This window comes from Budorcas taxicolor, chromosome 6 (genome assembly GCF_023091745.1).
Source record: "Budorcas taxicolor isolate Tak-1 chromosome 6, Takin1.1, whole genome shotgun sequence".
In the NCBI taxonomy this organism is placed as follows: Eukaryota; Metazoa; Chordata; class Mammalia; order Artiodactyla; family Bovidae; genus Budorcas; species Budorcas taxicolor.
The window spans coordinates 81504107-81521393 of NC_068915.1; the positions used below are offsets into that span (position 1 = coordinate 81504107).

Sequence of the window (17287 nt, forward strand, 5' to 3'; positions counted from 1 at the left end):
AGGTTTTTGATGTTTTCGTGGTGGAGCTGACCACCCAGACCCCATCTTCTCGTAACCCACATGGGATCTAAGATGCTGCCCCCACCTTGGAGGGCTGCGCGGTCCGGGCGCGGGAGAAGAGCGAATGTGGCGGAGCTGACCCGGAGGCCGAGGGCGGCGAGCGGAGCGGTTTGAGCCTAGATCCGGGAGCCAGGAGCGCGGCTCAGGTGCCGCTCCCGTGCCGGCCCTCCTCTCCGGATGCAAGGCAGGGACAGTCTTCTCGGTCCGGAGCGCGGGATAAGGGATAGGGGAGAGAGCTGGGGACTCTAGGATTCCGAGCGGAGCTTTTCCCTTTCGGAAACGTGGGGGAGACCCGATTCGGTGGGTTCCAGCATCACCTTCCAAGCGGCGACACTCCCCTCCCCCGAACCCTCCGCCTCCCGCGGCATCCCACCTTCCAGACTTCCATTTCGTCTAGGTGATCATACGACCCCCAAAGTGCGGCACACACCCACGGTGTGAGGCGCTGTCCGTCCTTCTCCATCCCCCCTCCGGCGAGAAATAAAAGCTCTTACCACCCACCCTAGAATAGCAGCTGGCGATGTCCTAAATAGCAGCTCCCAGAAGGCACTTTACCCCAAAATAAAAGCATCCAGCCACCCCCACCACGTTCCCCAGCCCCAGCCCCAAATAACGGTTTCTAAAAGCCCCACCGCTCCCGAGATCCCCGTCACTGCGCTTCAAACAGTCCCCACTCTTTAAAGCCCGAAATGCCACTTCCCCTCGCGCTTCAACTGGGACCCAGCCGCACCCAGCCTCCCGGCGCGGGTCTCGGAGCCTTCTATCCTCCTGGCTTCCAACTTCCCAGCCCCCTCAGTCAGCCTAGGTCCACAGCCAGGTTCCGCGCCGAGCGCTCCGCGGCTAAAGTCAAACAATGCGAGTGGAGACGGCTGAGAACCGGAGGGAAAAGGCTAGCGAGAGCGGACGACCCATGTTAGTTCCGAAAGAGGGGTGCGATTTCGGCCGCGGCGGCCGCGTCTAGCTCGCCAGGACCCGCGCGGCCAGGCCCCGCCTCGCTCCTCCGCCCCGGGTCGCAGCGGTCCCCACCCCCACGGCTTTACCTTCGTTACTGGGGCTGGCCAGGAGGGTCCGGAGCGCGGCGCACAGGAAAACGCAGGTCCAGAGGGGCGCCCTTCGAGGTGCGGAGGAGCAGCTGGCCAGGGACGCAGGGGTGCTGGGGGGCCGCCGGCGTCCCGCACCCCGGGGCCCCGAGCCCCACATCTTGTCCTCGCCGCCTCCGCCGCCGCTGTCCCGCGCCGCTCAGTCCACAGCTCTCGCCTTGCGGAGGGGGCGAGAGAGGCTCGCGGTTCCTCCCCGTTCCCGGTAGGCTCCTTCACCTTCGGGCCCACGGCTCGCCCCTTTGCCGGGACCGCGGGGCTTCTCGTACGGCTGAAGTTTGCTTCCAGAGCCCCACACCCTCCTCTCCACTGGGGTTAAATGAAATACTAGTGACGGCGGACAGTGTAGTTCGGGACTGGACTCGAGGGTGTCGAGAAGGTCCCGCGTCCCGTTCTGTGCCTCTTTATAGACTTTTAAGGATGGAGGTCTTTGAAATGCCACTGGAGGGAGAGGAGAGGGAGATAAAAGCTCCTTTTCAGTCTTCAGGGCTGAAACGGGCGAAGGTGAAGAAGACAAGTCATCTTAAGAAGAAATTCTCGATAAAAAGAGGAGAAAAAAGCAGGGTGGCTAAGGAAAAAGGAAGATGAGTTGGGGGGAAAGAAAAAAAAACAGGGTAGGGGAAAGACAAGCAAGGCGAGCGGAGGAAAAGATCCGGAGAGTTCAAAGACGCCAGCAGAAGGAAAGAGCTGCGGGCTGAGCACTGACGAGGGAGGGACCGGCGGCAGCGGCGGCCCGGAGCCCGGAGGCTCCCGCGACTCGGGGAGGAGGCGGTGTGTGCGCGGCCAGGCTGGCGAGCTCGGAACTGCACCGCCACAGCGCGCTCCTGCTGAGTCTGGAGCTCCGGCGTCTCCTCAGCCTCCCGCTCTGCGCCTACCACCCTCCTCCCTCCTCCTCCTCCTGGCACCCCCTCCCTCGGCTGCTCGCAGCCTCGCCAGTGAGAGTCTACTGTAAGTGTGAGCTGCTTAAACGGAGTCCCACACCCGCGGAGGGAAGTAATCTGGCGGCTGCCGCGGTGAGTGCTGCCTAACAGTGTCCGGAGAGGCGAGTCTTCCTCCGCGGATAATTAGGGCGAAGAATTCTCCTGATGACGCCTGCCAAGACCTGGGCTCCCGGGAGGCTGAGGGAAACCAGCCCCAGTTCAGCAGGCAGCCTTCAGAGGAGCGGGGCCGTGGGTTTGGCCGACTGCCTGCTGCCCACCTCAGGCTTGTGGCATCAACAACCTTGTTACACCGCCCAGCATTCCTAAGCTGTGCGAGTCTGTGGCTAGTTTATTTAACACCCTTTAACCGCTTACTGCTACTGACCCGCTCTATTCTTTCAATACTTTGGCGGCTGGAATGAGATAATTAGTCAACGTTTTCTTCTAAGTAAACGGCAGACTGTCCAAATACAGAGACGGTAGCTACGACTGAGATTTCAGGGAGTCAAGGAATTTGGCCATTGAGAATTGTCGCATACTTTACGAAGTGATGATTTAATTCCTCAATCTCACTGATGGAATGTTTTATGTTTTAGAAATTATATGATATGCAGATATATGAAATTCCGTGAAATTAATTTCAGGATATTTTAAATTAAAATTATTTTAATTTCTTGTGTTCTGCTGCATTGAGAAACATTTAGAAAAACCGTTGAAAACAATCAACTTTCCATATTTCATCTCTATTATGTCTACTCTTGTTTTATTTTTCTTCAATTTTCTCATTCATTTTTTTTTTCAGAGGTCCATCTGAAGGGCAGTTCTAGTATACTAGCATTAAAAAAAAGACTGTAAATAAAACTTCTACAAAAAAGTGTGATTTTAGAATGAAAGGTATCTCATTTAATTTGGTGCGTAGTAACTACTGTAAAGACTAGATTTTCACCCACACCCAAAAAAGGCAGGTCTGCTCATCAACTTTAATAATTTTAATATCCAGCGCCTTGTTTGTATTCACAATAAATTTCTCATAATGATTAGCTGATGACATTTGTTTTTTGTTTAAATATTTGAAATAAAAATGAAAGAATAAAGTGGCAGTGATGCAATTTTGAAAAGAGGTGGATGCTCATCTTTATTTTTTCCCCTGAAATGTTTTGGCACCAGAAATCTAAAAGCAGCTTCTTTCTATTAAAACGTGCTCCAAATGATTGAAGCAAATTTAGAGGAATGTCAGTAAATCAGTCTTTTAGTTGGGCAAAAAGCTTCACAGTGAGATGCAAAGTTAAAGTGGATGTTTTATTTGAAGACCATTCAAAATGTAAGCTCCTCCCCCTAAATTAATAGTTGAGCCATTTAAAAATATCCAAACAGACTATCAAGGAAGTTATCTAAAGTCTATGAACACATAATAATGCTGTGTGTGAAACATAGGCACTTTAATGGGCCTTTGAGCTTGTTTTACTTCTTCAGGACTTGTATCCAATAAAATGAGGGATTTGGAGAAGATCTTCAAGTTCTCTTCTCTTCCTTTGTCCTTTATCTTCTCTTCCTCTGTTCTTGGCATTTCTGTTACTACTCTGTTCATCTATCTCCAATTATTTACCTTTGACTGCAAAATTACCAAATTTATTCAGCCTTTCTTTGAAAACCTTCTACTCCGAAGAGGTTAAACAAATTTTCTATTTTTTTTACACTAAAATTTTCAATTCAGTATTCCCTAAAATGTTTCATACTTCTCTGCTTTTACATCTGGCACTCCATTCTACAGAAGTTTCACCTCCTAAAAATGTTTAACACTTCCCCCCACCTCCTCCCCTCACACACATCTCTCATGTAAAACCCTACTCAGTGTCCGAGGAGAGTCAGGCATTTAAGACTGATGTTTTCTCTTCTAAGAAAGAAATGATTTGGTTTTCCTCCCCCAAGTATCCATAGCTTATGTTTTATATCAGTCAACACAGTGACAATACTTCCTGAATGAAAAACTGGAATAAATTATCTAACTATATGTAGTCAATATATATATTAGGATAAAGAGAGTTTAGACTAGGTATGCCAAAGAAAACCTGGGACACTGTTCCCTAAGGTGGGAATTGTGCTATCTTCTCCTTAAGGGGCTAAAAATAGAGAATGCAAAGTCTTTTTATTCTCTATCTTAAATAGCAGCCATCATTCTCATGGTTGTTTAATAATATTTATTACATATCTTTGAAAGAATGAACAGCTGTAACATGAACCCCAGTGACAGAAATGAAAGCCATTTTTTTGTCTAATGAAGGTTAATCAGAGAAGACAATGAGAGTGCTTTGTCTTGGGCCTCAATCTCAAAGGAAATCTTATATTTGACCATGTGTTGGAATTCTTCCTTTAGAAATATTCAGCATACTTACACTGAATGATGGCATTGCATGAAAATTAGTTTCTTGTTTTTTTGTTTTTTTGTTTTTTTTTACTTCATACTACTGCTTTGCACAAAATGGCAATGATATTTGTATTTCTCATTGTTCTGGATAACTGCTATGGCCTCTAAATTGTGAAGGTAACTGATGTCAACCCAGATCCCTGCTTGGATCTGGCTTTTGTTCTGAGCTTTCATGAAAACAAAAAAAAAAAGAAAAGATGTCCAAAATTACCTTAACGTGACATGCTGAGTGGTTCAGTTCAGTTCAGTTCAGTTCAGTCGCTCAGTTGTGTCTGACTCTTTGCGACCCCATGAGCCGCAGCACGCCAGGCCTCCCAGTTCATCACCAACTCCAGGAGTCCACCCAAACCCATGTCCATTGAGTCAGTGATGCCATCCAACCATCTTATTCTCTGTTGTCCCCTTCTCCTCCTGCCCTCAATCTTTCCCAGCATCAGGGTCCTTTCCAATGAGTCAGCTCTCTGCATCAGGTGGCCAAAGTACTGGAGTTTCAGCTTCAACATCAGTCCTTCTAATGAACACACAGGACACAGGACTAATCTCTTTTAGGATGGACTGGTTGGATGTCCTTGCAGTCCAAGGGACTCTCAGAGTCTTCTCCAACACCACAGTTCAAAAGCATCAATTCTTTGGCGCTCAGCTTTCTTCAGAGTCCAACTCTCACATCCATACATGACCACTGGAAAAAACATAGTGTTGACTAGACGGACCTTTGTTGGCAAAGTAATGTCTCTGCTTTTGAATATGCTATCTAGGTTGGTCATAACTTTCCTTCCAAGGAGTAAGCGTCTTTTAATTTCACGGGTGCAATCACCATCTGCAGTGATTTTGGAGTCCAAAAAAATAAAGTCTGACACTGTTTTCACTGTTTCCCCATCTATTTGCCATGAAATGATGGGACCGGATGCCATGATCTTCATTTTCTGAATGTTGAGCTTTAAGCCAACTTTTTCACTCTCCTCTTTCACTTTCATCAAGAGGCTCTTTAGTTCTTCTTCACTTTCTGCCATAAGGGTGGTGTCATTTGCATATCTGAGGCTACTGATATTTCTCTCGGCAATAGTGATTCCAGCTTGTGTTTCTTCCAGCCCAGCGTTTCTCATGATGTACTCTGCATAGAAGTTAAATAAGCAGGGTGACAATATACAGCCTTGACGTACTGCTTTTCCTATTTAGAACCAGTCTGTTGTTCCCAGTTCTAACTGCTGCTTCCTGACCTGCATATAGGTTTCTCAAGAGGCAGGTCAGGTGGTCTGGTATTCCCATCTCTTTCAGAATTTTCCACAGTTTATTGTGATCCACACAGTCAAAGGCTTTGGCATAGTCAGTAAAGCAGAAATAGATGTTTTTCTTGAACTCTCTTGCTTTTTCAATGATCCAGCAGATGTTGGCAATTTGATCTATGGTTCCTCTGCTTTTTCTAAAACCAGCTTGAACATCTGGAAGTTCACCGTTCACATATTGCTGAATCCTGGCTTGGAAGATTTTAAGCATCACTTTACTAGTGTGTGAGATGAGTGTAATTGTGCAGTAGTTTGAGCATTCTTTGGAATTGCCTGAAACTGAAAGTCGCATCTGACACTTTGTGACCCCATGGACAGTACAGTCCATGGAATTCTCCAGGCCAGAATACTGGAGTGAACAGCCTTTCTCTTCTCCATGGAATCTTCGCAACCGAGAGATGGAACCCAGGTCTCCTCCATTGCAGGTGGATTCTTTACCAGCTGAGCCACCAGGGAAGCCCAAGAATATCGGAGTGGGTAGACTATCCCTTTACCAGTGGATCTTCGAAACCCAGGAATCAAACAGGAACCTCCTGCATTGCCGGCGGAATGTTTACCAACTGAGCTAGTGAAGCCTATAGTTACTATAGGTGAAGGTTCTATAGTTAAATTCAATGTATTAATAAACCTGAATATATCTTCACTGAATTCAAGGTAGAACAACAGAAACAATTAGACTTGCTAGTATTTACTGATAATTTGGTATGATAAAGCATCATGTGATGTTTTGCATTAATTATTTTACTTAATACTAACACTCCATCATGCCTATGTTAGTCCCATGTTGATGATGTCAAAACTAACAGAATGAGGTAAGCAACCTAGGTAGTCTAACAACTGGTAAGATGTGGACATTTTAACTCATGGCACTGACTCTGTGTGAGAAAAATGTAATGTCATATCAATTTGATAACCATTTGATCAGGGAAAAAAGACGACTACCCAAGAATTTTGCATTAATGGAAACAATTAATACATAAAAATATTCCAGTTTTCAGGTTTATTTGAATCTAAAATGAATTAGCCAAATAGGTCAGATAGATAAATAGGAGAAAACAAGAAAGGAAGGATCCTAAATGAGCACTACATGGAGAAAAAGACTGTCTCATGTACAGAAAAACATATATACAACTTGTATGTGTACAGTGGAGAGAATGGACCAAATCAAGAAAATAAGAAGACTGAGATATGCCATCTTTGCCAAATGGCAGGAAGCTCATGTAATTGGTGGAAAACACAAGCAGCAGTGTTTATAAAAATAATCTAAACAAAATTTCATAAACCAAAGAATGTGTTTCCTAAAATATTATGTAATCTTAGCAATTTTTTACATAATCTTTAAAATATTTTTATCACTTAGCTACATCGTTTCTTTGGACAATTTGGGGGGAAAAAGGCAAAGTAAAATTTAACCCTTGGTAGATTTTAAATATGAAATTATCATGTCAATGTATGGCAAAACCAATACAGTATTGTAAAGTAAAATAAAGTAAAAAAAAAAAAAAAGACATACCAGATTTATTCTCCAAAAAAAAAAAAAAGATTTATAAACATATTCTAAGATTTAAAAACATATTAGAAACTCTAATGAAACTATAAGATACTCTAATGAAGTTGCTTTTTCAGATCCATGAATTCCTGAAAAGGATAGATATATGGTGATGTCAGTTATTTTGATCCCAAAGATAAAGCTTGATTAAAATATATTTAGGCAATGAATAGTATCTCTTGAAATTCACAACCAAATTAATGCTAATATATTCATTGTTTTATGTTATATTTTAATTTAATTAACATAAGAGCAATTTTTATTATTTTTTTAAGATTTTTTTAAGGTCCTAGAATCTCTTTTCTCTATTAGTGACCCAAATTTTTATCTAACAAGGTTAAATTTAATATTATTTAAATCTCTTTGATTATCAGTTGGGTGTTTAGTTTTTGAAAGGAATTAATAGTATTTTAATTCATTAAAGTGTAAATATATGTTATTTCTTTTCTTAGCACTACATTAAATCATCACTCTTCAGAAACTTCACTTATTATACAGGTTCAAATAATAATCAGTGCTCATTATTTTCCCATAGAAAAATGAACATGGAGAACAGAAAATTTTCCAGTATTTTTGACTGTTAACAGAGGGTCTTATAATGAAGAATAAGGAACAAGATATTGAAATAAATTATAGTAATTCCAAAGACCTACCAATTCTTATTGTTGGTGGTGGTTGGCTTTTTCTCTAAGGTCCCTGTATCAATGTGCTACAAGTACCCAGACTTCAGTGTACTAGGGAGGCCAGGGCTGCTGAAGTCGACGAGGACCCACACTGATTGCCTCCAGCATCTTGGATAACTGGCGTCATATGAAGACATAGATGCTGAAATAACAAGGACTCTCGGGGGCTGAAGAAGTAGGAAAGATGTGCTCAGGAAAGTTACAAGATTGAAAATTTCACTTTTCTAATTACCTTCTGGACTCCAGAAGTCTTTGCTGATATGTGAAAAATAAGCTGTATTATTTTTCATATTCAGAGAAATGTTTTTATTAAATTCAATGCATATACTGAATTTAAATTCATAATAAACCACTCATATGAGAACATATTTTATAATATAACTAGCTATAGTTTACTGGGGGGAAATTGATATATTTGCTCAACAGCAGAAGTAAATAAGGGGTACCTCTGCAACCAGGCTTTTGTTGACTGTCCATGGAAGAGGCTCCTAGGTAAAATGGGTATTGATAACCTCAAGTACTCACTCTCATACTCTACTGGTGAGAAGTGAATCCAGGATATCTTTTATAGGGTGGTTACACAATTTTACTGTGGCCTTTAAGATCTGGGTAGCTTTACATTCAACAATTATACTTCTTAAAATTTAAGGAAATATATTAATTTAAATGGAATAAAAGATTAAACAAAGTTATTCTTAATGTATAAAAATTAAAAAAATACGTTCAATAAAGAATGCTAAATGCATCTGTATAATAAAATACTATGGAACCATTTAAATGATTGGAAGAATATCTATGCACATCAAAAAGATAGTATAGTTGAAATTATAAAGGCATATACAAAGTATTTTTTCAGTATGATAAGGTATGTCCCATTAATGATATTTGTATATGACTGGTGAGATAATTTCTACCTTTTAATTTTGTATTTTGTACAAATAGCATTTATTACTATGTAACAAGTGAAAAATTGAAGTAATACATTCCAGAAGAAAATGTATATGCACTTATATACACACACACATGAACACACACAGAGAAAGAAAAAATAAAAAAGGAGAAACAGGAATAGAAAATAATTGAAAGATGGTGATAATGAATATACGTATACTACAATACCATAAATTATATAATAAAGTTATTTCAGTTAGCCCCTACCCTTATTCTATTCTAGTTAAGGATGATCATTTGTTGATTTAATTATTCTCTGGCATATCCACAATATTTCCAAGTATTCTGAGAATTCTGGAAGGCAAAATTTCCATGATGCAAGCTGTTTCAATGCATTTCCTGACTGAATCTCCAGAGCCCCCACTTGGTTGATGGCAGTTCTGTTCCTCTTTTCTTTCTACCTGGTTTACTTCATTAGAGGTTAGAACTGGACATGGAACAACAGACTGGTTCCAAATAAGGAAAGGAGTATGTCAAGGCTGTATTTTGTCACCCTGCTGATTTAACTTATGTGCAGAGTATATCATGAGACATGCTGAGCTGGATGAAACACAAGCTGGAGTCAAGATTGCCAGGATCAATACCTTCTATGAAGATAACACCACCCTATGGCAGAATGTGAAGAAGAACTAAAGAGCCTCTTGATGAAAGTAAAAGAAAAGAGCGAAAACGTTGGCATAAAGCTCAACATTCAGAAAATGAAGATCATGGCATCTGGTCCCATCACTTCATGGGAAATAGATGTGGAAACAGTGGGAACAGTGACAGGCTTTATTTTGGGGGGCTCCAAATTCATTGCAGATGGTAACAGCAGCTATGAAATTAAAAGATGTTCGCTCCTTGGAAGAAAAGTTGACCAACTTAGACAGCATATTAAAAAGCAGAGACATTACTTTGCCAACAGATGTGCATCTAGTCAAAGCTATGGGTTTTCCAGTAGTTGTGTATGGGTGTGAGAGCTGAACTGTAAAGAAAGCTGAGTGCCGAAGAATTGATGCTTTTGAACTGTGGTATTGGCGAAGACTTATGAGAGTCTCTTGGACTGCAAGGAGATTTTATAATATAACTAGCTATAGTTTACTGGGGGGAAATTGATGTATTTGCTCAATAGCAGAAGTAAATAAGGGGTACCTTTGCAACCAGGCTTTTGTTGACTGTCCATGGAAGAGGCTCCTAGGTAAAACGGATATTGATAACCTCAAGTACTCACTCTCATACTCTAGTCCATCCTAAAGGAATCAGTCCTGAATATTCATTGAAAGGACTGATGCTGAAGATGAAGCTCCAATACTTTTGCCACCTGACGCAAGAACTGACTCATTTGAAAAGACCCTGATGCTGGGAAAGATTGAAGGTGGGAGGAGAAGGGGATGACAGAGGATGAGATGATTGGATGGCATCACCGACTCAATGGACATGAGCTTGAGTAAACTCTGGGAGTTGGTGATGGACAGGGAGGCCTGGCGGGCTGCAGTCTATGGGGTCTCAAAGAGTCGGACATAACTGAGCAACTGAACTGAACTGAACTTGCTTCACTATTGGCAACATCACTCTAACTGTGCTACAAAATGTGTTGCTTTGAATAGCTAATTTTCTTAAAATATGTGAAAAGTAATGATTTTTTCACAGAATCAATATAAAATTGGTATTTTACTTCAATGTCCTAAATTTTTATGGCCTGAAATATCACAAAGTTTCTATAGAGCTATACTTTTCCTCATATGTTTTCTGTGTGTCTATTTTGCTGGCTTCCTTCTTTCTACTCTGCTTCATCTTTCCCTTTTTCAAGCACCTAAACTTCCTTTTTTTTTTTTTTTTTTTTTTCAGCTAAAGTGGGCATTCTTTCAGCTTAGGAGAACATTCCCAAAGTCATTTTTTTCAGCCAATTTTATGCCACGATTCTGAAAAAAACATAACTCAAAAAAAATCCCTCAAGAGCTTTCCCTAGTTATATTGGCTCTAAATGGAGCCGACTTTTGAAGTAACTGTGTTCCTTCACGTTTCCTTCATGTTAGTTTTATAAACTTTTATAAAAACATTAGGCTATGAAGAATAATACCTATTATTATCTATTTTAAAGTGACAAAAGGACATAAGGTAAATATGGAAATGTTCGTGATAGTTTGTAGTAAAACTAGTTGATTGCTCTAAAGATACTATCAGGCCTTTTTGGCTAAAATTGAAAATAGACTTAACTGTCAGTACCGACAGCCTCTGAGAAAGCAAATGACTCACCAAAAGTACTAAGCAGGAGCATAAATCACAAATCAAAACCTTGGTTTAGAATTCATCAATAGTTTTTACTCTTAAGACTGAATTTGTTTATTAAATCAAAATTAATAAAAATATGAAAATAGGTATATTTATTCATTTGGCATCATTTCCCTGAGATTCATCCAAGTTGTTAGTATTTCAATACCTCATTCCCTTTGAATGCTTAGTACTATTCTGTGGTATGGATATACCACAGTTTGTTTAACCATTCAGTCATTGAAGGACAGATGAGTAGTTTCCAGGTTTGGGCCACAACAAATGAAGCTGCTGTGAAAATTCGTTTACAAGTTCCTGTGTGAAAATAAGTTTTACATCTTTGGAGTAAATGCTCATGAGTGTAATTGTTGAGCCATATGCTATGCCATGTTTATCATTAATTTTTAAAGATATGTAGTTTAAAGCCACTCCCACTGCACCTCCAACTTATTCAACAAATACAAGATAAATTATAGGCAATTGTATAATAAATCTCTATAAAAAATTATATTCAACATGTAGACAAAACAGTAAGTGAAACAGTCACTAGAATATGAAATATAAAAGTATACTTGTAGGAAAATTTTTAGAAAATTATATGAATATCTCAATGTACAAATTCTATAATAACTTTCCTCTATTTAAACTTTAAGTATTATAATAATAGATAACTATTTTAATGAAGTAATAGTCACACAAAGGTTTACTTCCTTGATTATTCAAAATACATTCTTCAATTCTTTTAAAAAAATTTTATACTCTCAATACATATTCCAGTACCTGAATGAGTAAATCATATCACTTTGTCCCATACTGACATTTCAAAAGATGAGTTCAAATACATGTGCAGAGATATTTTTGAGTTCATTCAAGCTGAGCAGTACTTCTTATCTTTTGAAATGTCAGGTGGTTGGTCTGAGGAAAAGGGAAACCAGGTCTCTTTTTAAACATCATCATACATGTGAGCATAGGATTATGACTTAGTTTCTCCATGCACACTATGAAAAAATTCATATTTATTTGTGGGCAAAGATTTTCCTTCCTTTGTGGGCAAAGCACTACAAAAGCAAAAATCAACTATCTTAATTATTTTGTATTGGGAATTTTAATTGAAGTCCATCTTCCCACTTGGAATTTTCTAATTGTTTCAAGTGGGTTAAAACTTTCATTATCATGTAGTAATACAGCACTATGAAAATTCAAGAGCTCCATGATATAGATCAAACATCTTAATAGGATTTCTGAAACCTAAATTTGACATTAAAACTACTTTTAAAAATTACAAAACAACTGCATGAAATATTCATGTACCCTTAATTCCACGTGAATAAACTTTTACAGCTCCCAGATTTGCTTAAAGTCAAATTAAAAATTCCAGTGAAGTTGTGCATTGTATAAAGGTAGCAGATAGATAGCATACATCGGCTTGAGATTAATTCTAAAGCTCTACTAAAATTACTTATACAGAGATTAAAAAAAAGAAACACAAAATCATAATGAGCAAGCAAACAGGAAAAGAGACAACAGAAAATTATGTTGAAAGATAGACAAGTGGCTTAATGATAAATAGGAGGCCCAAGATAGTTGAATCATAAATCAACAGGTGAAAAAATTAATTAGCTACCTTATTTTTACAAGTTCCAAGAAGAAAGATTTCTTTCAGAAGATAAAACTGATAGAATGCCAGATACATTTTAGTGCAAGGAGAAGAGTAATATAATTCACAAATTTTTTGGAGGTATTTTACTGATAGGTAGAAAGAACAAGACAGTTATTCAGGGAAAACATAGGTTTAAGGAAAAGATAAGTAATTATATGGAAGATCCCCTGGAGAAGGAAATGGCAACCCACTCCAGTACTCCTGCCTGGAAAATTCCATGCACTGAGGAGCCTGGTAGGCTACAGTCCATGGGGTCGCAAAGAGTCGGACACAGCTGAGCGACTTCACTTCACTCACTGAAGTAATTATATGATAACTGTTGAATGATAGCAGTCACATAGGAAGAATAATACAAATGGTAAATGTAGACCTTTTTGTTTGTTTTTGTTGTTTTTCCGTCACTAAGTCGTGTTGCAATCTCATGGTCTTAAAAGACAAATCTATTTTTTAAACATGTTGCTTGTGACTTCAAGATAAATATGAACTGAGGAAAATGTCAAGGAAGAAAAGTAAGGAAAATAAGTTAGAGAGACTAAACACAGTTTAATTTTAATATTACTATAACTTGAGTTTATTTTTGTCAAAATTTTAAAATTAGCACCTTAAGTTTTAAATCGCTGAAGAAATAAATGTTAGTAAAACAAAGATGGAATGGAAAGGAACCCCCAGAAAGCATAAAATAAAATCATACATTGGACCAAATATAATGTTATTTAAATAAATATGAGGAGCTTAAATTATTTTATTGAAATTTAAGATAGTCAAACTGAATATAAGGAAAACTATTTAACGTTGTTGGTTAAGGAAAGCATTGGTTCATGAATGTTCTTTTGTAAAAAATTACCTTCCAAATAAGAAAGCTTGAAAATGATTTTGAAAACATTTTAAAGGATGGAAATATAAGAGGAAATGACAAAATATAGGTGAACTTAGTGATGTGATTGAATGCAATATCCTTCTGGCTTCCCTGCCTGTGAACTCTTTTCTCATTTTATAATGATCTGCACACATTTGTCATTTATTCAATTATTTACCAATAGGCCACAACCTTGAAGAATGAATGACTCTCTTCTTGAAATTTTATTATTGAATTTCTGTGTTACTTTTAAGGTAGCATTTAGATTTGGTGATACAACTCCTGCACCATATAAAATCTCTAGTGGCAGGAAACATGCGCTAGTATGTTTTGTTGCCTAATGTCTGCTAATATCTGAGGAGCATATATATTAAAACTATGAATTGAGTTAAATTGATTTTTCAAAATGGTCTTAGCCTTCTTATTCATAGGAATATATTTTCATAAATAATCATACTTGGGGATATTGTGATAATTGCTGTGTTAGAATTATGTCTAATTCATATATCTTTGGATGTGTTAGGAATGTTTCCAAACTCTTAAGATCTTGGTATTATTGTTGTTATTTAGGCACTAAGTCATGTCTGACTCTTGTGACTCCATGATTGTAGGCTGCTGGACTCCTCTGTATGTACTTGCAAAATTCTGAAAATGATGCCAATTTATAAGTATCTTTGCATTTAGAAGACCCAACGTTTTTCAATCATGCAACACAAAAATATATTAAAATAACAGATTTTATTAATAAAAACATGATGTGCTTTCTCTCTATTCTTTACTTTTTCTTGTCTTCTTCTACTAAACAATATTTAATGAGTTATATTTTGGAAGAATAGCTAAATAACTGTAATATCAAAGAGTAAATCTAAAAATCAAAACCAGCATTAATACTTGGACCTTGGTTTATATTTGTTTTGAGTGGGATACATTTTTCCTTTTAGCTTATTGAAATATGTTTGATGGTATCCTGAGTATCAATTTTAAATAGAAGTCAAAAGTAAAAAGCAGAGAAGAAAAAATGAACCTTGTTTTAGTTGGGCTTCCCTGCTGGCTCAGAGGGTAAAGCGTTTGACTATAACACGGGAGACCTGGGTTAGATCCTTATAAGAAATTGAAATCATCTCAAAATTTTACTTAAAAAAGCAAAAAGCAGTTAATTTTTAGTTAATAACGTATTTTAGAGAGACATCCATTAAATTCTAATGAAACAGTGCATGTGTATAGTTAATATTCAAATTTGCACACAACTGCTGGTAAAATTACTGTAACTGACTGCAAGTGTGGCTAAAGCAGCTCAATGCCTAGTAGAAATCCATTTTTACAATTCTTTTTTATAGCCATTTCTGGAATTGAATTTTTCATTGTTTTTAAGTTAGTTTCAGCTTCAACCTTATAGTCCAGTCTGTTCACATACACCCTAGCTTGGGAATTGCTAATAAGTGCAGACAAATTAATTTATTCATTTTGGGTCTTTTTCAGGTATTTAGGTGTTCTAAGTTGTGTGAATTTTACTTTGAGTTATAAAGTTATAAAGCACTTTCTTTCTGTTCTTTCTGTCAGAAATATAGTTGTCAGATCTGAAATAAGAAACTCAATTAGAAGACATTTTAGGTACCTATGGATTATATTAAAGTACAGTGGTATTTCAGATCATGCATCTTACAGAAATAAAGTTTCTATAATTTGATCAGCAGTGAAAAGAAAATATTAATTGTTCCATATTTGTTACCCTGAAGCAAATAAATTGATGGTTATGTTATCCTTAGCTCTGAACACCAGAGCTATAGGACACTGACATAAAAAATTCTTAAGTGTAAACTCTGTATCTTTGAAAGAATTGATAAATATGGCTAAAGTCAACTTGTAAAACTGGTGAAGATTTGTTTGTTTCCTCAGAGGCCCCTGCTTCTCTGTGGAATACCAGCTTAAGACAAAGATGTATTCAGCTCATGACTGAAATATTTTGGAAGTTCTGTTGGATTTTACATTAGCTAAGACGGTGTGAGGAAATGACTCATCCTTAAAGAAAATTGTGTTTAATTATGTACCTTCTCCCAATCTTTATGTTCTATTGTTCAAGCAAATCATTGTCTTTAGTTATTTATGTATGAATTATTTGAAATTCAAAGTATTATTTATGCTATTTATACATATAGAGTAGCACAATTATGTTATCTTAAGCATTACTGGTTATTGACTATCCCCAGACTCCCACTGTTTCTTCTATTTGTCTTTTAGTGAAAAATGTAGAAGAAATAATGCTGACAAAATTTCTAAATAAGTAGGTACTAGGCTATTGTTCTTTCTGTCATACAGAAAATTTAACACTAGAGCTTTCTCTAGACAGTTAGTCCCTAAAAGGTTTTTGACAATACAACCCACCATTAAAATATTTTTGGACAAATATCCTCAAACATATTTATTTAAAAATTGTTTATACATACTTCTTTACTGAATCAAAATATACTATATTGTAAACCATCACAAAATACAGATATGTATAAATGATTAAATTTATTTTATTATTATAGACTTATGTTTATACTTAAAACTATCTTTTTGATGATTTAGAAGTGTTTTGCAAATTTCTTGTCATATTATTTAGACCATCAAAGCTTTTGTCATGTGAGGTAGCCAACCAGAAGATTGAACCTGACTGATAAGTATCAGTTCTTCCATGTTCTGATATTTGCTCATGTTTGAATTATTAATCTTACTTAGAAGAAATCTTTTTAGGCCACTTTGCTATTTTGTGAGTTCCTTGGACTGCAAGGAGATCCAACCAGTCTATTTTGAAGGAGAGCAGTCCTGGGATTTCTTTGGAAGGAATGATGCTAGAGCTGAAACTCCAGTACTTTGGCCACCTCACTGGAAGAGTTGACTCATTGGAAAAGACTCTGATGCTGGGAGGGACTGGGTGCAGGAGGAGAAGGGGACGACAGAGGATGAGATGGCTGGATGGCATTACGGACTCGATGGACATGAGTCTGAGTGAACTCCGGGAGTTGGTGATGGACAGGGAAGCCTGGTGTGCTGTGATTCATGGGGTCGCAAAGAGTCGGACACGACGGAGTGACTGAAGTGAACTGAACTGAACTGAGTATTATATTAATTAATTAAAACTATGAAATACATAATGTATAAGTCCATTCTACTGTGCACATACAAACATCAAAATGTCAGAAAATGCTCAGCAAATAGAAAATTTAGTGTGACTCTGTCTATCCAGGATGTGGAACTTCTACTCTTTACACAGGACACACTTGCATGCTTTCTCTGACATATGACTCCCCCTCCAAAAAAAGGGGGACTAAGCAATCCACCAGTATCAGTCTGCATATTCAAACTCTCTATGGATTGTCCCCAGTTTTCAGGCAGTCTCCTTAGACCATTTCTCTTCCAACTGGGGTGCACGTAGCCTGGGGTTACAAGATACAAGTTCAGATGGTTTGAAGGAAATTAATTTCCTGATCCTCACTTCCATATGGATTCTTTCCTAAGATGGATAAGGTTCTTGAGTCAAACAGCTTCTTTCCTATATCTCCTTTCACTA

The 17287-nt window shown here is 38.2% G+C and overlaps 1 protein-coding gene across 1 annotated transcript in view; it reads right to left on the bottom strand.

Annotated features, from left to right (window-relative positions):
- Window positions 1-1260, bottom strand: part of EPHA5 (EPH receptor A5) — a 407527-nt gene extending 406267 nt beyond the window's left edge. The window contains exon 1 of the mRNA XM_052642307.1: window positions 1101-1260. Coding sequence (XP_052498267.1) covers window positions 1101-1260 — 160 coding nt within the window. The remainder of the gene's footprint in view (window positions 1-1100) is intronic.
- Window positions 1261-17287: the final 16027 nt, after the last annotated feature.